The 23,191-nt window shown below is 52.0% G+C and overlaps 1 protein-coding gene across 1 annotated transcript in view; it reads left to right on the forward strand.

Moving 5' to 3' along the window:
• Positions 1–23,191, forward strand: part of FGF18 (fibroblast growth factor 18) — a 67,787-nt gene that overhangs the window by 15,670 nt on the left and 28,926 nt on the right. The window contains exon 3 of the mRNA XM_056502175.1: positions 7,364–7,544. Coding sequence (XP_056358150.1) covers positions 7,364–7,544 — 181 coding nt within the window. The remainder of the gene's footprint in view (positions 1–7,363; positions 7,545–23,191) is intronic.

A 23,191-nucleotide genomic window follows, 5' to 3' on the forward strand; every position in this document is an offset into this window, starting at 1 on the left:
GCAGGCCCATGCTTCAAGCTGACATTTTAAGTCCTTGTGGTGAATAACTCTGCCTTTTTTCAGGGTTTAGGGAATGCCTGGCCAGTTTCAGGGAGTGGGCTGCTGTGGCCAAACGGGTTTGCCGCAGAAGCAGCTGCCTGGGGAGAGGGGAGAAAAGGTCAGGAGTGCTTTGAACCTGGCAGGTTTCTCAGTAATTGGACTCAGGTCTCACTTCAAGAGGTGAACAAATTGCTGGCAAGTATTTTTAGTGGGGTGCTGCAGCTTTTGTCCCAGGAACACCCTGCTGGGAGCTCTGCCCTGGTCTCACTGCAGCCCCCTGCTCCAGCAGCCCTGGGTGAGCAGCAGATGTCACAGGGACAGCCCATGGCATGGCTGTGCTAGACTTGGGTGTGCCATGGCTGTGCCAGACATGGCTGTGCCATGGGTGTGTTAGACAGGGATGTGCCATGGGTGTGCCATGGGTGTGCTAGACTTGGGTGTGCAATGGGTGTGCCAGACATGGCTGTGTCAGACAGGGATGTGCCAGACATGGCTGTGCCATGGGATGTGCCATGGGTGTGCCATGGGTGTGCCATGGCTGTGCCAGACATGGGTGTGCCAGACATGGCTGTGCCATGGGTGTGCCATGGGTGTGCCATGGCTGTGCCAGACATGGGTGTGCCAGACATGGGTGTGCCATGGGTGTGCCATGGCTGTGCCAGACATGGGTGTGCCAGACATGGGTGTGCCATGGCTGAGCCTGGCCAGCAGTGCCCTGGGGTGGGGCAGGCACCCCCTCAGCCCTGTGCTCACCTGTGCAGAGCCACCTGTGCTGGGCGAGGGTTTCATTCCTGCCTGGCAGGGCAGGTCATTTCAGCTTTCTCCATCCAGAGAAGAAGATGGTTTTTGTTCAGGTGGTGAAGGCACTTGTGGCATGCCAAGCTCCCTGGTTTCACAGGGCTTGATTGGGGCTGTTCTGCCTGTTGTGATTTCTGTGCAGCAGTACTGATATTGTGAGGAGGGACAGGGGCATGAAATGACTTCTGAAGGATCTGTGTGTGCTGGTGTGAGCAGAGAGGAGTGGTGGCAGCAGCACAGAGCTCTCAGGGAGCAGCGTGGCCCGTGTGAAGGACATTGCCACTCTCCCAGCAGGGTGCAGGGGACACGGATGGACACAGACACTCCTTGTGGAGCAGAGTGCTCCGTGGGGAGAGGGGGTGCCAGAGCTGGAGTGGCACATCTGTGAGGTGTCAGGTCGTTCCTCAGCCCTGACCTCCCTGGCGAGCCCCGGGGGCAGCTCTTGGCCAGGCACAGCCAAAGTCACAGGGACCACCCAGTTCTGATAAGGGCAATTTAGAAAGGAAGGGGAAGATTGTGAAAAGAGGGGCAAAGGGGCACAAAGGGAAGAAAAACCCCACCCCAGTGCCGAACAAAACTGCAGATGAAGACTGCTGTTAAACACACTGCCTGCGAGGGAGGTCTCACCGTGCCTTTCTAATCTAGAGCCAGCCAGGATTGTATTAACAGCTTCAGCACCATGGAACAAATTAATCCCTGATGTAATTGAAATCGGTGAGGTCTCACAATAGGTGAGTTTGACCCAGTGGGATAGAAATAGAACAAGTATTGGAATGAAGGAGTGAAATGAAGTCACACTGTTCAGCCATTGGTATTTCATTCCTAGAAACAAAGACCAGACAAATGCAGAGAATACATGGCTCTGCTGGGTATGGTTGAAAGCTGCTCAATAATATCAAGCTTTGAAGGGATATTTCTGTGTGCAGAGGAAGTATATAGCAGAGATATAACAAGCATTAAAAAAGAAAAAAAAAAAAAAAGACAAAGAAAGAAAGGAAGAAAGAAAAGGCCCTGCTTGCTCCTTGCCTGATGGATAGCATGGTAAAATAATACCAGCCATTAACTAACAATAATCATCATCATAAAGATATATCACAACTGCAGAAAAATAAGGAAAGGACTTGAGGTCTAAGCTGTATTTCTGGAGACCCAAGCTGTCAAGAGCCCATGGCAAGCTGGGGCACCCTGCAGATTTCCCTCAGCTGAGGTCATGGGGCTGCTTTGCCTTGGTCAGCACAGGCAGCAGGAGCTGCTCCCACTGGGAGAGAGCTGCCTTGGGTGCTGGGAGGGGCTCAGCCTGGGCCCCTTGGGTGCTGGGAGGGGGCTCAGCCTGGGCCCCTTGGGTGCTGCAGCTCCAGGCACAGCTCAGGGACACTGGGGCTGCTCCGTACAGGGAGCTGAGCTCATGGGGACATGGTCAGTGATGTGAGCTGGGGGCTGCTGGCACTGATGTGTTCTGAGCCAGTGAGAACAGGCAGGTGTGGGGGCAGATGAGAGGCTGGGGCTGTTGGAGCCCCTCTGGGAGCTGCATTTTGGCACCTCAGCAGCACTCTGGTGCTGGATGTGCCATAGGCAGAGCTGTCCTGCTTCCAGCTGGGCTTCTAAAAGTCATTTATCAAGGCTGGAACCCTGCTCTTCCCCAGGATTAACCATTTCTCAGAGTGCCACAAGTTTAGAATCCCACCACATCATAAATGGTGCACTTTCACCATTCTGGCTATGGCTCATTCCACCATCAAAAGGAGAAACTTCGTTTTCTTGAAGGTGGCGTCATCTTTCTCTAGAAAATGCTGGAATACTGACTGATGGGCCATAAAACACTCATTTCCTCAAGCTCTCAGGTTCCAGATTTTGGCACTCCCTCAGCCTCCCTCGTGGTTTCTCCAGGCTCAGTGTCACTGTTCCTGCCATCCCAAGGCCCACAGGTGCACTGCTGTTGCAGTGAGGCATCGCTGGCACAGCTGGCAGGTCTCAGGGCTGCAGGAAGTGTGGCTGAGTGGGGGCTGCACGTCCCTCAGCTCGTGTGTTCAGAGGGAGCAGAGGTCTGCCCCTGCCCCATCTGCCTCTGAATGCACAGGGCTCTCTGGAGGAAAGGAGGCTGTGCTTGCAGGGCAGCTTTTGGATCCAAGCACATTCACTTTCCCAAGCCCTGCAAATGTGTTCTCTTTGGGTCTTAAAGTTTAACATTCCTGAAATCCGAAGGGACAGGCAGGCTTGACCCTCCCATCACCCCATTTTCTTCTCCTTTTCCAGTGCTCTCATCAAAAAGAAATACCAAAAAGTATTTCAAGTGGAATACTTAGTAAATGCCATTGGTAGAGTTTTTTTTGTGGAATCTCATATCTGATCACTTTGAACAAGCACTTCCACAGGGCTCCATGCCCTTCCTCACAGACCATCCCAAAGGGTGCACAGTCATCATCCATGGTGACATCTCCCACAGCTAAGAGTGAAGCTTAAATTTTTGGATATTTATTTTTCAAGAAAACAAATATTTTCCATGGGTATTAGGAAGAAGCAAACACCAAAGCAAAGCTCTGAGTTCTGTTATTTGGAAAGACTTTGGTGCATTTGTGGGATTCTGGCACTGCTGCCCCACGGCCTCTCTCCCACTGGGTGTACAAAGTGCCCTCCCTGCACTTCTGAGCTTGGAGCTGCTTTCCCAACTGCTCCTAAAGCCAGAGGGTCCACGCCCAATCACTGCTCATCCACTCCCCTGTGGCACGAAGGTAACAACATCCTGGTGGTGGATTGGCTTTGCAGCTTGGTGGAGGAAAAAGGAGTGTGCTGTGTTTCACTGTGTGCCACGGGCAGCTGGCAAATCCTGCTGGGATCTGCATGCAGGAATTCTGCCAAAGTCAGGGAAGCAGAGTGGTTTGTTACTTGCCTTTGAGGGCTTGAGAGAGATCTGTCTTGGATATCCTCTTGTTGACCTTAATTGAGTTAACTTTCATGTGTTTAGAAGGTCATGGAGAAAATCATTAATATTAGGTTGATTTGATGGCTGAAAGGTAATAAGTATTTCCTGCTTATCAGATGGTTTGAGAGGACTTTGAATAACCTGATTTGTTTATCTTCTGCAATCGGCACGGTCCTTAGCGAGAGGGGTTTGGTATTCCTGGTTCAGCTGGGGAGTGACATATGGTTTGCTCTCTGCTGAGTGCTCCGTGGCATAAATAGCAAAACACCAGGAAATTGTGAAGCCCAGCTCCCAGCTAACTTGGCCATTCTGTGGGCCTTGGACATCTCATGCTGTAACGCTTTATGACATGAACAATAACAGATTAACATCCCCTGTTACTGGAAAAGCTCGAAATAGAAAATCCAAAGTGCGTGGAGGTTGGCTGGGGGGAAAGCCAAATCCCGGGAACGTGGCTTGGCACGGGCAGGGTTTCATTGACCTTGGCGGGGCTGGGACTGCTCCTTTCACATCTGGGAGTGCAGGGATGGGGCAGGAGCCTGGCAGGGCTGACATCACAGCGCTGCTGCTGCAGGCTTGTGCTGCCCCTGAGCTTGTCTTGGATTAGTGCTCAGTGAAACCTGAGGCTGCCTCAGCAGAATGGTCCTTCCCTCACCCTCTGTCTGGGGTTTGACAAACAGGGGGCTCATTCTTTAGGCTGAAGGATCGCTGTAAAGCCATCTAAAACGAAATCCACTCTTATTTGAGAATCATTTGGCAGAAAAGCCGCGCGAGAAACTCCTGCTGTGGACTCGCTAGAAGACAGGTGTCGGTTCTGGTTCCTTTGGCTTTGGCAAGGGAGGTGGGACTGAATGCTCCACCTGGAGTCACTGGGCAAGGACAGCACACGAGGGACAGCAGCTTCTTCTCAGAAGTGAGGCATTTCTGGTGATCTGGGGCTTGAGGTGATGATTGTTTTTAAAGGAAATGCTGTTTATTCCCTTGTACAAACTCTGGATAGCCAACTGTATTTGCAGCTGTGCATTATCACTGAAAGGTATGGTGACAAATAAATAGTAAACAGATAAGGAACTGATGAAAAAGAAAAAGAGAGGAAGAGTGAAAATGAAACCAAATTCAATGCTCTGATTTAACAACTGGGATTTTGCAGGTTATAAATTGTTGCCAAAGAATTGGAGATGGAGTTACACAAAACCACTGTCCTGAGATGCTGAAACCAGCACGCACAGACAGCAGCATGTACCAGTTGGGCAGACAGACCATAATAGAACCCCAAATCCTGCAGAAGTCCTGTCTCCTGTGTCCCTCAGGAGCTGGAAGGTGCAAGCAGCACTTCCCTTCAGCGCTCTGTTGTGTGGAGCTCTGACCCAGGCTCTGTTCTGCTGCCAGCATGGAGCTGTGGAAGATCAGACTGAGAGGCAGAAAAGGGCTCTCACTCTGTGTAGAATTGTTCATGTACAGTAATAGCATTTCAATGGTGAAAACAAAAAAGGAAAACCTGCTTTGGTGAACAGGAGTGAAAACATTTCAGTTTAAAGGACTTTTAGACATTTCTGGGTTCAAGTGTCTTTGGGGGTGGATGTGCTTGGTTTCAGGTGACCTCCCTGACTGAGTGTTGGCAATCAGCTGCCAAAAGAGACATATGTTACTAATTTTTGTGAGATTTATAGAAGAGTCTCTCCTATGGTATATATACATGGACTTCCTTATCTCAGAGAAGTCTGCTGCTTGAGGGAGTGCACCCTGTAGGGAAGGGGTCCTGTGAGAGCAGATTTTAGCAATGATCAAACAGGTTTTATCTCATTAAATGAACTCTGCATTTCTGCATGAAATAATTTCTGCATGAAATTTTGTTTTTGGGTATTGATATTCTCTGGTGCATGCCAGATGCAGCCCAGGCTGGCACGGTTAATTCCCTTTGGCCACCCTCCAGCAGAGCATCCTGTTTCCACAGGGTGGTTAAGTGTGAGCTTATCTTTAAGCAGGCAGCTAAATCCGGGTGGTTTCACTGCTGCTCTGACCACAGCTCCTGGCCAGGGGACAGCTCAGCTGCAAGGGGAGCCTGTGGCTGTTCTCCTCCAGGATTTCTGCCCTGGGGCAGAGCTGGGCACCTCCTGGGGCAGTGATGGAGTGATGGACTAGGCTGGCTGTGTTTTGGGTCAGCATCACCTGCTGATTGCTGCATCAGCTGCTTCAGGGCTTGCCTGAGGGTGATGCTGCCAGCTCCTTGGACAGGGGAGGAGGAGATGTCACCCCCTGTGACACCCCCTGTGCTGCTGGAGCCCTGCTGGCAAAGGAAGGGGGTGCTTAGGCAGGACAGTGGTGACAAAGGTGTGTTGGTGACATGCTGGAGCTGAGCACTGAGCTGGGTGCTCCTGGGCCCACCAAGGCACTGCAGCTGTGGGCTGGGGCTCTGCAGTGTGAGTGCTCCAGAGATAATTAGAAGAGAATTAAAACATGTTTTGGAAAACAGGTTGCATTTTCTGTTGGGAGTTTCCAAAAAAGCAAAGCAACCTACCCTTCCCCCCACTTCAAATCCCACCTGTTTTGTTTTTTTTCCTAGAAAAATGTGAAATTCATTAACATGTGGTGAAAGCAATGTAACGACGTCATCTTGGTTTAAAATCTGCTTTAAATCTTAAAATGATGGAGCCAGAATTTTAGCTGCAAATAGCCTTGCTTTGTGGGCACAAGAGACTGACAGCATGACTAGAATATCCCTGGGTTTGGTAGTTCAGCATCCTTTGCAACAATTGGATTTGAAAAGAAAGCAAGGAAAGACATAGCAAGGAAAAAAGAAATTGATGTGATTTCTGTCAAAAGCCAAGTCCTGCGTGCTGTGCTCAGGTGTAGCTGTGGTGCCTGGGGAGTCAGGGCAAGCAGAGCCCAGCTCTGTGCTGGCAGAGCTCTGGCAGCATCCAGCTGTGGCACCCTGCCATGCCCTCTGCCAGGGGCTGCTGCTCTCTCACATCCCCAGCCCTGGGTCACAGCTCCTGCCTGTGCTGGTTTCTGGCAGTGGCAAATATTGTGAGCCCTGTCTACCACCTTTGACATGGGTGTGAACATCCCAGCACTGCCCTGAGCCTCCCTTTCCCAGCCTGTGCCTGTGCCTTCAGCTCCCTGTGGGCTTTTGGCAGCAAAATCAGAGCTAGATCACTTTCCCTCAAAACATCAGGTACCAAAATCCCAGATTTCAGAGGCAGCACCGAAGGCAATCCCGCAGCATCACTGGAACCTGCTGTGCTGAGCTTGGCCTTTGGCTCGGGTGCTTACTGCAGCTCTGGTGCATGCAGCACTGCCTGCCTGAGCTCTTCCTCCTGCCTGGGTGTCCCACAGGTAACTGCAAATGCTGCAAAGTTCTGTTGAGGTTGACCAGGATTAAATCCAAGCAGGGAGCAGCAGAAGTTTTTATTCGAGACCCCCCAGTTTGATTGCAACCGCCAGGTTTGGTTTACTGTGGAGACCAGCTCAGGGTGGAACTACACTGAGTGCCAGGTGCAGGGCAGCCAGATCTGAGTGCCAGCGCCCTTGGCAGGCTGGTGTGCAGCCCCTCTGCCCCAGAGCCTCGTTGTGCTCAAGGTCTGCTCTCTCTCCCCGTGGTCCCAGATGTTTGCTGCTGAGGAGAACGTGGATTTTCGGATACACGTGGAGAACCAGACGCGGGCGAGGGACGATGTGAGCAGGAAGCAGCTGCGGCTCTACCAGCTCTACAGCAGGACCAGCGGGAAGCACATCCAGGTGCTCGGCAGGAGGATCAGTGCCAAAGGAGAAGATGGAGATAAATATGGTAAGAATATTTACTGACTGCAGGTCAAAGACTTTAATCCAGGGTGTAATGCTAGAACTTCTTGGGAGAAAAATAATAAGAGCAAAATAAAAAACAAATAAAAGGAAAAAAAAACCCTTTCCAGATTAGGACCATGAGATTTGTTTTGCTGGTGCTGCCTCCCAGCTCAGGCAGTTCCCACAGTCCTGCCATGCCCCAATTTATTGGTATATGGTTGAAGAGAAGAATAAGCCATGAGCTCACAGTGTGTTTACTGCATTTCATAAATGATCCCTAAATTAGTGGGGAAGTCCTTTCCCCATAAACTGGGTGAATCCAGTGTTTGAATGAAGCACTCTCACCTTTTCAGGTGGTGGGGTATTTGGTTTGAACTGAAGGTGGACTTTGAGAGCTTTGAGAGTACCCAGAGCTCAAGCTGAATCTCCAAGTGTGTGATCTTGCAGGAAAAACAATATTTACCCAGTTCTAGCAGTGCATTCAACTGGTCTTGTTGTGATCTGCACACAAGCAGCATGCTGGAAATGCTGCTAGAGGCTGGGCTTTGAAAAGTGCTGTAATTCTTCATTCTGAGATGGTTGTTGCTGAGATGCTCTTACTCCAGCAGGCTCCTGGGAGGATTTTGGGGCTGCTGAGAGCACTGCTCCTGTTGGTGTTTGGGATGTGCAGAGCTGTGTGTGTGAGTTTGCTGGCTGGGCCATTCCTGTGGGATTGTCTGGTGCAGCACTGCTGAGGTGGAGCTGAGGAGGAGCAGGTCATAATGTGGGACTGGCTGTTCCCACTGAGGTACAGGCTGAGCACTGAGGGAGGTGCTGCCACTGAGCTGTGCCATGGCAAGGGCAGCCAGAGAGCACCTGGCAGGGAGGGCGTGACCCCAAGGACAGCCAGAGAGCACCTGGCAGGGAGGGAGTGACCCTAAGGCACCGCTGTGGGGTCAGCCCCTCTCTCAGAGAAAGCCCTGCCCTGAGGTCTCATTAGCTTGTCCTTTGTCATTCCCGAATTTCCAGATGTGGCAGGAGTGAAAAGTGCCACTTGGCTGCTGCTGGCTGTGCATTCCGTGGCACTCGAGCTCCTGAGCTGGTCTGTGAGCGGGAGACCGGGCGCTGCCCGGGACGCTCCTGCCCCGGCGCCTGTCAGTGCCCGTGGAGTTTTGCTCTCGCGGGGAGGCGGCATTTACAGTGGCTGCAGCAGGGAATGTTCCCGGGAGCAGCTGACAAGTGCTAATTTATGTGTCAAAGCCTGTCTTGTCCCCTTCATACATATGCAATCGTGTCTGAACAACAAATCCGTGCGGGAGCGGGAGCGTGGCCGAGGGCGGTGCTGCCATGGCAGAGCCCGACATTCCCGGCCGGGAGCTCCTGTATCCCTGCCTGCCTTCAAACCCTGCTCCTGCATCCCTGAGTGCCTCCAGACCCTGCTCCTGCATCCCTGCCTGCCTTCAAACCCTGCTCCTGCATCCCTGAGAGCCTCCAGACCCTGCTCCTGAATCCCTGAGTGCCTCCAGACCCTGCTCCTGCATCCCTGAGAGCCTCCAGACCCTGCTCCTGCATCCCTGCCTGCCTCCAGACCCCTCTCCTGCATCCCTGAGTGCCTCCAGACCCTGCTCCTGAATCCCTGAGTGCCTCCAGACCCTGCTCCTGCATCCCTGAGAGCCTCCAGACCCTGCTCCTGAATCCCTGAGTGCCTCCAGACCCTGCTCCTGCATCCCTGAGTGCCTCCAGACCCTGCTCCTGCATCCCTGCCTGCCTCCAGACCCCTCTTCTGCATCCCTGCCTGCCTCCAAACCCGCTCCCCCACCCTCCCTGTCCCCCAGCCCTGCTCCCGGAGTTGTTTTCCTGCAGCCCCAGCCCCGTTCCCGGAGCCTCCTCAGCAAAGCTCTGGGGCTGCGGAGCCCTCTCGGCCCCAGCCCTGTGGAAGGTTCTGGAAATCTCTTGGTGCTGCTTGGCACGGAGCACTCGGAGCATGACAGTCGGGGAGACAGTGAGGGGGACACGGGAAGCTCCAGTCTGGGACAGCGGAGGGGGGAGAGATGTCAGAGTTACTGGAGTGAGAACCGTCTGTGTTCCAGCCCAACCGGGACACAAAGGCATGAACAGTGCTCATTATGTGCCAGGAGCCCCTCCCCCGGAGGCATTATTAGGGACTAACCTTTGATCAAGACCAGAGAGAGGCTTAAACCGGGTCTGGGGACCTCAACAGTGGCAAACTTCTGATGCACATCTCCGTCTTGCCGGCCAGGTCTGCGTTTGGAGGAGGACACCTCTCCTCCCACATGGCTGAGTGTGCCCCTGCCCTTTCCCTCTCCTGGTCCCTCGGGGTGTGCCAGGGCCGGGCTGTGCCGCCCGCGGATGGCACCGGCCCCCCGGCTCCTGCCCAGGGGTGTGGGCTGTCCGAGGGATCGCAGCTTGGGGAGGCTTTGGGAGGACAAGCACGTCTGAGAAATGCCTGAGGAAAGGCAAAAGACACGGGGAAAGGAGCCCGTGAGCTGGCTCCGTGAATTCTCCCAACATCCCGGTCCCGGCAGGAGAAGGTGGCGTGGGGCGAGGCCGCTCCGGCTCGGGGTTCGTGGGGAGCTCTGCAGGGCAAGGTCCTGGTGCTCATCACCAGCAATTAGCACAATCCTGATTTAAATACAGCGGAGCAAATAATGCTTTAGCACCTCTTTGCCATCTTCCTTTACATTCACAACAGTGTCCAGATGCTTTTTTTAATTTTTTTTTTTTTTTTGCACATATCCAGCTTCCAAATTGGAGGGTTGTCCTGCCTTTGAAGGGAGATTACTTTTATTGCAGAGTTTATTGGCTTCTGTAAAACTTCTCACCTCTTGGCTCAGAGAATGCCCAGAGCAGAGGGGAGGTGGCAGATCCGGGGCAGGGTGGCACATCTCGGGCAGGGTGGCATCTGCCACATTCCTGCCACAGGAATCCCCCTGGGCTGCTTTATCCAGGTGTGCAAAAGGCAAAATGCATGCTCTGCAATGCACATAATTATAATAATAATGCCGCTGTGTAATTTTTGGTTTATGTGTTCTTTAGGGCCAAGATCCGGCCCCGTGTGTCAGATTATTAAATGGCAAATTAAGTCAGTTAATAGAATTAATTGAGTCGATGTAATCCTTTTAATCAGATGGATTTGATCCCTTCTCAGATGAATTAGAATCCATTAACAGATAAGTCAATTATTGGACTAAATTAAATCTAATAATAATGCCTGCTGCTCACAGCAACACTAATTAATCTAAATACACTTACCTATCTCCCAAGGTTGGTTTTTTTAAAAGGCTTAATTGATGTTCCTAAAGTGCTCTGAGATCTTTAGATAACAGATGATCTATGCGAGCAAAATATTATCTCTTAACAGACTATAAACTAATTAAAAGGCTGATCTATTTACAAATTGCATTTTTACTTTAATCTCTTCGACCTATTCAGAAAGAATTTGCACTGGCCCAGAAAAACAATATTCCTATTATAAGCTTATTATTACTTTACAGGTTCCTAAGTGGTCCTTTCATTCAGAAAATGAAAGGGTGAAGGAGAAAAAACAACCATTAAAGTGCTGACAAAAAAAAAAAAAAAAAAAAAAAGGACCTGGAACCTTTATATTCTACCTCCGATAAATGGTACAGATAGGGAAGAGAGGGATCAGTGACCTGAAACCTTAGATCCTTTCATTTATTTTCATTTCACAAAAGGCAGAAGACATTCTATCCTGTTTGTTCACGGCCTGTGTATCCGGGCAGGCAGAGCTCTCTTGCTTGGCTGAAGGCATTTTTTGCCTCATTTGTATTTCACAGCCATGGGGTTTTTGGTTTAATTTGTCCCCAGCTCCTGCTGTCCGGCGGGGCACTGAGCGGTGTCAGCCTCAGCGCAGAGGTGCGAGAGCCCTTTGCTCCTCTTGGGGGAGGGAGCTGTGATTTGGGAATGTTTGGGTGTCCGAGGGCTGTGCTGGGGTGCGGGGGTGCATCACTAACCGCACGTTCCGGGCCGTGTTTGTCCGAGGATCCAATGGCTCCATTCCATCACCGCTCCAGAAACGCTCCGGGCTCCCTCAGCAGGTTACAAACCCTTTGTGTAAACCTTCCCGCTGCTGGGCTCCCTAGGCTACAGCCGGGAGGCTTTTTGGGGGACAGAATAGACACATGGACCTGTGCCTGCAAGGGGCAGGGCACAGCGGGGACATCAGCACCGGGCACCGGGGCCGAGCCAGCCCCTGCATCCCCCGGGATCCCTGGGTTCAGCCTGGAACCCCTGGGACAGGAGCCCTGGGGAGCTCTGGGGGCTTAGGAGGGTTTGGGTTTGGGTTTGGGTTTGGGAAGGGAAGGGAAGGGAAGGGAAGGGAAGGGAAGGGAAGGGAAGGGAAGGGAAGGGAAGGGAAGGGAAGGGAAGGGAAGGGAAGGGAAGGGAAGGGAAGGGAAGGGAAGGGAAGGGAAGGGAAGGGAAGGGAAGGGAAGGGAAGGGAAGGGAAGGGAAGGGAAGGGAAGGGAAGGGAAGGGAAGGGAAGGGAAGGGAAGGGAAGGGAAGGGAAGGGAAGGGAAGGGAAGGGAAGGGAAGGGAAGGGAAGGGAAGGGAAGGGATGTGCTCCTGGTGTGGTAGAGGAAAGCAGGAGCTGAGGCAATCGGGTGTCACCTCCTGGGGCCACTCCAGCCCTGCAGCCCCCGCCGCTCCCGGGGATGCCAGGGAGCTGCCCACGGAGAGCACATTACAGCTGTCTAGACATCAGCCTCGCTCCGTCCTGCCAGAGATTTCGTTTGTGGTACAAGTGGGCTCTGTTCCACGAGGAGGTGTAATATGTGTGGAAAATATTATTATAGCAAAATAGCCTCCTTTAATTGACTCTAAATTTTGCAGGATTCCTTCCTAGGTTGGGGTAATCCAGTGCTCTCCAGAATTAATGGCTGACATAGCACTTCTCTGGGCTTGGCAGTCTGACAGCTAATTTAGAACTCCCTAAACTCATTTCACTAATGACTCCCATTTGTTCTATCTGAAAGCCTGAAAACAAATGCAAAATACCAGTGCCATTGTCCCATCTTTAGCAAGTCATTCTTTCCCCTCTGTATTTCTGGCACCTTAACAGCAAGCTGCCTTGGGAAATCTGGTTAACCCGTTCCCTTCCTGGAATAGTTTAAATCTATTTTGATCCCTCTCCTAGGACGAGGAGGAGTGAAAACCAAAGCTCATTGTGGCTGGAAGGCTCAGAATTTATCTGCAGGGAAGATAAGAGATGCAGTCCAAACATAAATTTGAGCTTGTGAAATATCGCTGTATTTCCACAGTTTTTCCACGTGTATTTCCAGTTGCTTTCCTTGCCAGGAACAGGTGCGTGCAAGGGTTTGTCTGTCGGTGCAACTCAGCCCCAAATCCCGCATGAGCCGGGATCTGCTTTGTAATTTATTGAGCTGCCCCATCAGGATGGCTGTTTCCCATTTAACCGACGTATCGCTGCCTCCAGTCTCTTCCCATTACAGTTTTGACATCACGACAAGACAAATAAAGTTTTTAAAAGACCTTTTATCTCCTAAACCATTTATTTTCACTTACTTAGCCCGGGGGCAGAGCTGACCTCAGCGCAGGGGATGATCATTCACCATGGCAGCTGTACAGTCATATGGGGACTGGCCTGAGCCCTGCAGCTGCTGTGGGCTCTGCCCTGCTCGCCCGGCGATCCTCAGAGCTCTGGTATTGTTTGTTCCTTAAAACATCTCCTTTCATCTGCTCTGGGGCAGGGCTGGAGCTGCTCCTCGAAAGCAGAGGGAAGGAGCTGAAGCTTCAGGCAGCTCAGAGCTGTGCTGAGCCAGGAGAGAGGCAGGGACTGGGGATGGGATAGGGATGGGGATGGGATAGGGATGGGGATGGAGCAGGAACTGGGGATGGGGCAGGAACTGGGGCTGAGGATGAGGATGGAGCTGGGGCAGGAACTGGGGCTGAGGATGAGGATGGAGCTGGGGCTGAGGGCAAGGATGGAGCTGGGGCAGGAACTGGGGCTGAGGATGAGGATGGAGCTGGGGATGAGGGCAAGGATGGAGCTGGGGCAGGAACTGGGGCTGGGGCTGAGGATGGAGCTGGGAATGAGGATGGAGCTGGGGCAGGAACTGGGGCTGGGGCTGAGGATGAGGATGAATCTGAGGATGAGGATGGAGCTGAGGATGAGGATAGAGCTGGGGCTGAGGACAAGGATAGAGCTGGGGCTGGGGCAGGAACTGGGACTGGGGCAGGAGCTGAGGATGAGGATGGAGCTGGGGCTGAGGATGAGGATGGAGCTGAGGATGAAGATGGAGCTGGGGCTGGGGCTCTCAGCTTGCTCTGGGCAGCGAGGGCTCCTGGCTGCCCTCACATTCCTGGTGTTTCTGGAAGGTTCTATTTGAAACACACTGTATCTTATACAAACCATCTGTACACTGAAGACATTCTCAGTTTTTATCCTGTGCCTGTGCCAGGATGGGGAAAAGCCTTGCTTAGGCACGATGAGAACTTTTAGAGAAATTCAAACCTTTTTAATTAATGACAAACCTATTTCAAACAATGAATTTATTGCCAATTTCCTTTACGTTTGATTCTGATAGCTGCTGTCCTGAGCTCCTGCTGCTTCACACCTGAAGCCCAGTCTCTCTGCACCAGTCCTTGTTCTGTACCTGCACTAACAAAAAAAAAAAAAAAAAGCAAAAGCTTTTGTTTATTTTCCTTCTTACACCACACTGATTTTGGAATTCCCTACTCCTGGATCTTGAGATAGCTTAAAGAACCTTGACTTTAATGTGAAAAAACATAATCACCTTTTAACTCTGTGTCCAAACTTCAAGTCTACACAAGGACTGGTCAGAGTTTGGAAAGCACAGGCCTTTCTGTCAGCAAATATTAGGGACCCAGAAATAACGAGGAGAGGTAATATAGAGATCTGCTGATAATTTGTCATTTTTAATTTCTGTGTGGAGTGGAAAGTGAGCTACAAAGTGAAAAATCTTTATTTTCATGCAAGTCATAAAAGGGTTTTTGTTAACAGTTTGTGTGTGTGTATAATTCTGCACTGTGATTTAAGTGTTCCCATTAGAAATGCAGAATAGGAAATAGGATCCCATCTGTGAGCAATTTAAGAGGAAGTGAGACAATGGAGTCGATTGCTGCTTCAGTTTAGATAATCAATACAAATATTATTAGTACAGTGATTTATCTTCTTAGACACTTTATGAAAATGTGAATGCCAGCCCCTCAAGACAGGTCAATATGATGTTATCTGTTCCTGCCTTGCTGTGCTCATGGTGCTTTCCCATGAAGGTCAAGCAGCTGCTTTGTTAAATGCTCTTGCCTGGCTCTGAAAGAGCACAGAAACAAACTTAGGGTTTTCCTTTCTCCTCCAGCCTCTGGAAATGTGCTGTGCTTGTCAGTGTAGTGATTACTTGTGTCAGGAATCTGTATGGAGGATACTGGAGGTGTGTGGAGGTGATCTTTAGGGTCCCTTCCAACCCAAAGCATTCTGTGATGATGCTCTGGAAGAAACTTGCATAATTTTATATCTATTTCTAGGCCAGGAGTGATTCTGTGCACAGACGCTGAGAGCTCCTTCGGGTTTATTGCAGTTGTTCTGTGTTGGTGTCTGTTACCAAACCTTGTTTTGTGCTCTCTGAGGTTTTCCCATGTCTAAGCATTTGGCCAGTCATTGATTAATTCAAGCTGGCTCTTGGGGTGCAATTAAAAGTACCCTACAAATGGGCTAGTCTGCATTCCCAAAAGGGGATTTAATTGCTTTTACTTTGGAGAGGAAGGAAAACATGGTCACAAATGCTCTTGTACATTTTGCTTTGGGTGAACATTCCTGTACGTGATGTCAAGTGGCCAAAGAGATTTTTTCCTTCACAAGAGACATTTGGAAGAAATGAGAAATGTCAATAACCTTGTTAAGAACTAACTAAGGACAGGATGGGAAATACAAAACTTGATGTGAAGATTACACTTCTCCTTGAAGGCACCATGGAACCTCCCTGGGCTGCAGTTTGAGATCCCTGAAGTCAGATTCCTGGAGATTCATGGTGCTGGCATTGGCCACACCCTCACCTGGAGCATCTCCTGCTCCACCGGGCTGAGCTGGGCTGTGGGACTGGGGCTGGACCCTCCAGGCACTGACACAGAAGGAACTTCATTCCCTATAATGGAGTGGCATGCATTTCATCATCTCTGTGTCCCGATGTGTCCCTCCCTAGCCCAGAGCCCCTCACCTCGAGGTGTGCTAGCAGGATGGAAGCTGTGCAGATGGAGAGATGCTAAAGAGACCCTGCTAATGGAGACCACACTGCTGGCCTGCTTACAAGCAATCATTTGCTGCTTTGAGATGCGTTCCTGTTTTCAGGCTGGACTTTCCTCAAGAAAAGTGTTACCTTTATGAAAAAATCAGGCACTTCAGTTGCTCGGATTTCACCTCAGCCCTTTGAAAAAGCAGATAGTCAGGAATTTCCACAGCTGCAAGGTGGAGCACAGCAAACATTAGCAAGGCCAGTAGTGCTGCTGGCTGCCTGCAAGAAGGGGCCAGGCCCTGCAGAGCTGCACCAGCCCCGGCTCGGCAGAAAGGTGAAAAACAACCAGGCTGTGGAGAGGAGAAACTGCTGATGCCTGACGCTTGGAAAGCTGGAAGGGTCCGAAAAGGGAGCTGAAAACACCCCCCAAAAAGGAGTATCTGTGGCTTGAACGGAATAGTGTGCGATCAGCATTCAGAAACCGCTGGATCCACCCGTTCCAATACTGGCATTTTCCAGCCTGCCTGCCATGCACAGGGAACACGTGTGGAGCGTCTGCGGCCGCTGCGCTCGCAGGCAGGGCAAGGGAGCTGCGTGTAAGGGCAGTGAGAACTCCCAGTAAAAACCAAGAAACACCTACTCCTTCTTCCAGCGAGGAACAGAGGGGGTATCGGGGTTCAGGGGAGATGGGCACGTGGCTGCACCCCCTGAGCATCCCTTTTCATGAGCAGTGCCAGCAATAGACAGTGCCTGCTTTGGTCCCTGAAGAACTTCCAGTATTTCCTGAATGCCCATAACAGACAGTTCATGCTTTTCTGGTGATGCAGGAGCTGAGACTTTCTCAGTATACCCTGGGCTTTGTGTCCCTAAGCTGTGCTGTAGCTGCCTTGGGGATGAGTCTGTCCTTTGCTGATGCTGCCTGTAGTGGTGGAGCTTGGAGCACGACTGGGTAGTGCTCAGATTATTTTGTCCTTGTCTCTGTGAGCTGAAACGTGTGCCCAGAGGCTTCTCCTCCTCTGCATTCTCAGCTGCCATAAAAGGTTCCTTTCCTCCCAACGCAATAGGAACAAAGCCTGTGACCCTGCCTTCTGGCTGTGGTGAGCTTTGGGTGCTCTCCAGCAGTGAGGGCAGCTGTGCTGGCTGGAAGGGTCTGGCCCCAGGCAGCACTGTGGGGAGGAGTCCTTGTTCTCCTCTGCTGCCCAGCTGCTCCGGCCTCACCCCAAAGCTGGGCTGGTGGGGCAGAGAAGGAGCAGACATTGCTCCTGAGTGGCTCAGGGGTGATGAGAGCCTTTGGTGTGTGACCACATGGTGGGTGACATGCTTGGGATCCTGGCTTCGAGCTGGAGTGCTTTGGTTTACACCTGGTGTTCTCAAGTGCTTTGGGAAGGCCAAGCAGGAGAGGAAGTGGCTGTTGGAATGTGAGAGGGGAGCTGTGGCATCAGGGGATGTCACCCACAGCCTCTGGGGCTGCGAGGACATTAGAGAAGCAGCTGCGAAGGGCTAGGGATAGGATGGCATGTAAGCACCAGATAAATCTGAAAAATATTCTCCAGGTGTCCCCAGTGCTTGGCCAAGGACAGCTGCAAGGCTCACAGTGCTGAAGCAGACTGGGGATGCTTTGGGCTCCTGGCTCCAGATCACATATTGGGGTGAATTAGAAGCTGGTCTTATCCTGTTGGGCTCAGAGATGCTGGCCCAGGTTCCAGCGCCAAAGGAACTTGCCTGAAGGTGATTTCAGCATAAATCCCCAATAAGGCTTCTGCTGGCTGCATGGAGGGATCACAGGGCTGGATCTCTGTTACAGCCAAGGCTTGATTATTCCTTTTCCTACACTCCTGAAACTCCACCGACTTCAACAGAGCCGTTCCTGGAGCTCCTGTGTGAGACTGAAAGGAGATTAAGTGCCCAGCAGTGCCTCCCATTCCTCCTGTGTCTTGCACCTTTGTTCAGACCTTGCATTTCAAACCATTTTAACGGTGGGAGGCAAATCAAAGCTGTTAGGTTTGAGCCGGTGACAATGGCCTGGTGCTGTGCGGTGTGCCCAGCCCCTTGCCTTTGTGCAACGTTTGTGATTCTTGCCTTTATTTCATTTGCTTCGGCATCTGCATTTGTAACCGTTTTTTTCAAGTGAAGTTTCTGACTGGTGACTCATTAGGAGTAAATAGGCAAAAGGATATTGACTTTACACCTACTAATTTGGGGGTGCTAACAAGCACATGTAAGAGCTTTATAGTCACCGGGTAAATTGTCCCACCTGGGGGGGCTGGAGGAGGGGAGATAAAAAGCATTACAAAGAAATAGCACTTTTGTTTCTGGCTCCCAGCCTTGGCTGTTCCTGCTGCTCCTGGAGCTGGGGTGGACCTTTGATGGTCACCATTGCTGTTCTGAGCTTCCCCAGGGTTTCCCAGCACCATTAGACCTCAGTGGGCACAGGACTAATTCCTGATGATAGTATGCTGAATGTGTTTGCTAAGAAATGAGGTGCCCTTACAGAGGCTGGGGGAACAAACCTTCTGTGCTGTGCTTGAAAGGGCAGCTGGAGACACAGCAGGGCTAGGGCACAGCCGTGGGGGTTTGCCAGCAGCATTCCAGCAGTGTGGAATGGTGCCTGCTGGCAGACCTGGCTCCCTGTGCCAGCCAGGGCAGAGAGGCTCAAGGGCAGGGCTGGGGCAGCTCGCTGTGCTGGGCCAGGGCTCAGTCCTGCTGTGCTGGGCCAGGGCTCAGCCCTGCCGTGCCGGGGCCAGGGCTCAGCCCTGCCGTGCCGGGGCCAGGGCTCGGCCCTTCTGTGCCGGGGCCAGGGCTCGGCCCTTCTGTGCCGGGGCCAGGGCTCGGCCCTTCTGTGCCGGGGCCAGGGCTCGGCCCTTCTGTGCCGGGGCCAGGGCTCGGCCCTGCTGTGCCGGGGCCAGGGCTCAGCCCTGCTGTGCCGGGGCCAGGGCTCAGCCCTTCTGTGCCGGGGCCAGTGCTCAGCCCTTCTGTGCCGGGGCCAGGGCTCGGCCCTTCTGTGCCGGGGCCAGGGCTCGGCCCTGCTGTGCCGGGGCCAGTGCTCAGCCCTGCTGGGGCTGTCCCCAGCCAGCTGCAGATGTGTGTCCCTCTCCAGCCATGCTGTGGCACAGCAGTGCCACCCTAGGTGTGCTCAGATCAGGATGTCAGTGGCTCAGAGAGCTGCAGGGCAGCTGGAGTGCTGCTGGGCAGTGCTGGTCCCCATCCCTGGTGGTCCTGCTCAAAGCAGAGGGTTGGGCTGGGTCACCTTTGGGAGCCTCCTCAGCCTGAATGATTGCTTTGAAAGGTGTCTTTCAACACTGCTTGTCAGAACAGAGCTGCAGGTAAAGCCACTGGTGATCCCATGCTCTGAAGGCAGTGTTTTCCTTTGGATGAGTTCAGTGGGACCCTTGGGAAGTGACTTCTGTGGTTTGTCTCCATTTGTGATTTTTATATTGAGATTTTAAAGAATTTGTATTACTTAATGAATTGGAGACAGGCAGAGTTTTTCATTCTCCCCCTTTGGTCCCTCTGCCCTGTTGGTGAGGTTGGGGTGACCTAGTTGTGTGGAAGGGACAATGCCATCCCATAGGGTGTGTAAGCTGTAGTTTATCCCAGGTGTGTGCTGGGGAGGCACACTGTGTACCAGGGTGAGAAGCAGCTGCCAGCTCTGCTCCTCTCTGGGCACGGGTGTGCTGTGTGCTCAGAGCAGAAGGAATCACAGCTGTGTCCCATGTCAGGCTCTCACTCTGTGCCCATGACTTCAGCCTCACCCCTTCTCCTCCTCCTGCCTGACCTGCCTGCAGCCAATATCTGTCTCTCAGCAGGAGGAATCTGAGGAAATGCAGCAAACTTCAGCTCCTGGGGCTAAATTGTTGTGCTCTCTAACAGCAAACTGTGTTGAACTAATTGACAACCAGCTTTAAACGTACCCCAATCAGGCAAACACATTGATTTATTTTTTCCTCTCTTGCCGAGCACTAAGCAGCTTCCAGCTTGGTTTCCTCCCCAAGAAGTGGATAACTCATCTATTGTGTAGTAAAACTGATGGGCAGTGTTGACTTCTATACAATCCTTTCAGTATGCTTAGGGAGGAAGGAGTTCTTATGCTTCTATGAATGTTTGACCACTTAAAAAAAAGCAAAACAAAAAAAAGCCCAACCCAAAACCACGCACAACAACAAAAGATGATCCATTTTCTCTGGATGTCTTTGAAAGAAGCTTAGTTTAGAGACAGACTGGAGAGAAAGGCTATTGATTTTGTTTGACCTCCAAAGAGACTGCGGTCAGTATATTTTCCCTGTTGGAAGTGCTTCAGGGCTCTGAATTTCCGTGTCAGCGTTTGTATCCTGAAGCGCACTGAAGCTTTTGCTGCTTCTTCAATAAATAGCAAGCTGTAGGGAAAGGCAATGCTGGGGTAAATTTATTTCCCTCTGGATCTGCCCTTCCTTTCTTTTTCTTTCCTGGGTAGCTTGGTCGTGTTGCTGATGAAGCATTCACAATCTTTTTCATTGGATGCCGTGCAGATTCGTGGCTTAGGCTGAGACTACAAGCTTGGTTTTGTGATCCCTCTCTTGCTTTTTCCACGGCTGAGCCAGGTCTGTCCCCAGCCTCTTGCCAGATGCCTTCCTGTGTAGAGTAATAAATGCTCTAAAACTGCCACCCTCTCTTCTGCCCTGATTATTCTCAACCTTTACAGAGGAAAGCTTTCCTGATTTTTGCTTAGTCCCCTGAAGAGAAACAGATTATACTGTCTGTGGACTTGTCTGTACTGGAAATGCTCTGCTTGTTTCAGGTCTGTGTAGTTTTGTAGATGTTCTTGTAAAATGGCTCATGACACCTGATGTGCCCCTTCTCTGGCAGCCACCTACCAGAGGCTGGCCTCCAGAGATGGCAATTCCTGTGGGGTGAGTTGGTTGTCAGGCCTAAAGGAGCTTCTTGGAGCTCCCTGTGAGATGAGCAGTGCCAGCAGGCATCTGTCCGTGCCCAGGTGTCAGCTGTTATCTCCTCATTTAACACAATGCCTCCTGTGGTGTGGTTTGGGGTGTGTGTGCAGCAGTTTGCTGCTCTCAGACCCTCAAAGGGCAGCCTGGCAAAGCTGCCCCAGCAGAACCAGGTCATGGTAGGGAGCTGCTGCTGTTTGGTACCAGCTGCTCAGCTTTGCCAGCATGAGCTACATTTCTAGCCCACACAGACAAGAAGAGCTCCTTCCTGGAATCCCCTCTCCAGAGGAAGGGCTGGTCTTCCTGCCCTGCAGCCTCCCCCTGCTCTGGCTGTGCCCTGGGCCAGGCTGGAGTGCTGCTGTGGGTGTGTGAGCCCTGCAGCCTGTGTGGGCTGCAGACAACTGCAGGGCACCAGGTTCTAAAAAACTCCATTTCCCACAGAGCAATGGCCAGTGCATCCCCAAAAACCAAGAATGGGTTTGTTTGTGCAGTCTGTGCAGCCAGGCTGAGGTGCAGCCCTTGTTGCACGTGTGACTCTGCTGAGTCCCCAGAGCTGAACTTCAAGGGTTCCCCAGAACCTTTCACTGCTGTCCTTAGCCCAATGCCCCTCTCCCCACATCTGAATATTCAATTACATTAACCCCTTGCAAATGGCTCAGCAGTCACCTCCGGGAGGGGTGAGAAGAGAGAGCTGGAGCTGTTAAGCCTCTGCACAAACACCAAGGCAAGGAGCTGATGGGAAGAGCTTGAGGGAGGGGGTGGATTTGCAAGTGATGTCCTGTTTGCACTGGGTAGGACAGGGGAATGCAGAACAGCTGCCATGGGACGGTTTACTAATATTATTTATTACTAAATTAATACAATACTCATTATAATTGTATCTATTTATAATTATCACTTATAATAATGTTTACAAATAAATACAATCATTGCTGTTAAATTACTACAACGTTCATCAGTGCACTGCTTGCTTTGGGAGTAAGTGGCTTGTGGCCTATTAGGTACTGCCCGCCTCAAGGTCACCATGAAGCTTTGTTAATGAGCAAGCAGGAGGTTTTGCCAGAGCCGTGGGCAGCAGGTGATGGTGCAGGAAGGACAGGTACCCACAGGGAAAGCAGCAGTGCTCTGTGCTGCCCTGCTGCAGAGGGTGCTCAGCGGGACACTGTGATGATGGATCAGAAATACAACAGTTTCTTGTTAATGATCAGCATCAAAAACTAAGGGCATGTATAAAAGCAGAGATGTCCTTGTGTCTTAAGTGCCTCTAATCTGCTTCTCAGAGCTGGGTACCAGAATATCCCTTTGATTCTCAAAGGTAATTGCACCTCTTAATTAGCTGGAGAAAAAAATTCCCGCAGCCTGAGATCTTGCTATATAAATTATAATTAACCCCTGGGCGCTGGAAGCTGAGATTTCCTGCCCCCAAGCACGAATGAAGAACGCATTAGCAGCACTGACATCAGGCCCTGGGCAGCCCAGGGGTCAGGCTGCCACCCCAAAATCCAGCCACGCTTCCCAGGGCAGCGGGGAAGAGCCAGGAAACCACGGGAACCCAAGGGGAAGCTCTAATTCACCATTTAGGGGTTTGACCTGCTCTCTTTTCAGAGCTGTAATGTCCCAACAGGAAGGACAACACAGAAAAAGCCAGGCCAGGCCGAGGAAGGGCTGGGAGCGAGGAGAGGATTTGGGAGCGACATGGCCGGGTGCCCCGGCGTGAGAACGGCGCTGGCGCTGCCCCACACACCTCCAGCCCAGCATTGTCTGTGCCAGACACACTTGGCTGTGCCTGTTGTGTGCAGCCTGGGCCACCCACTGCTGCCATTCACAGCATCCTGCTTTTTTGTCTCCCTTTGACGGCGCCTGCGGGGGGATGAGCATTGCTCCCCGCGCCGGAGGTGACAGCAGGGCTGGGGTGCCCCGAGCCTGTCTGCACCTGTGACACCCCCTGCCTGCCCCTCATCCTCACTGTGAGCACCTGGGAGCTGCACAGCCACAGAAGGGTTTGGAAGGGATCCCAAAGGTCAGGCAGGAGTGTGCCCTGGAGCTCCTCAGTCCTTTGCTTCCTCTGCTCCTGTGGGGTCCTGGGTGCAGCAGTGGCTCCCTGTGGCAAGATCAGGCTGCAGCTTTGTGCTGGGCTGTAAAGCCCTTGGAGAAGGTGCTGTTGGCCAGGGGCTCTCTTGTGCCACCACTGTGCTGTGTCCTTGGGCCCCTCTGTGCTGCTGGCACTGGCCATGAGTGTCCCAGCTGAGCTCAGGTGGTGGCAGCAAACGTGGGGGCACTTGGTCACCTTGGCAGGGTTCAAAGGTGGCTTTGTCCTCCCGTGCCAAGGGTGGGACAGCCTGGCCATCGGGCTTGGCACAGAGATGTGGCCAGCAGGGCTGCCTGCAAACACCCAGGGCTGGGCAGGGTCAGGGCACTGTGCACTCCAAAGGCTGGAGGGAGATAAAAGCAGGGCAGTCGGGAGGTGTCCTGGCAGGAGGAGGGATGTGATTGCTGGGGTG

This window comes from Oenanthe melanoleuca, chromosome 13 (genome assembly GCF_029582105.1).
Source record: "Oenanthe melanoleuca isolate GR-GAL-2019-014 chromosome 13, OMel1.0, whole genome shotgun sequence".
NCBI lineage: Eukaryota > Metazoa > Chordata > Aves > Passeriformes > Muscicapidae > Oenanthe > Oenanthe melanoleuca.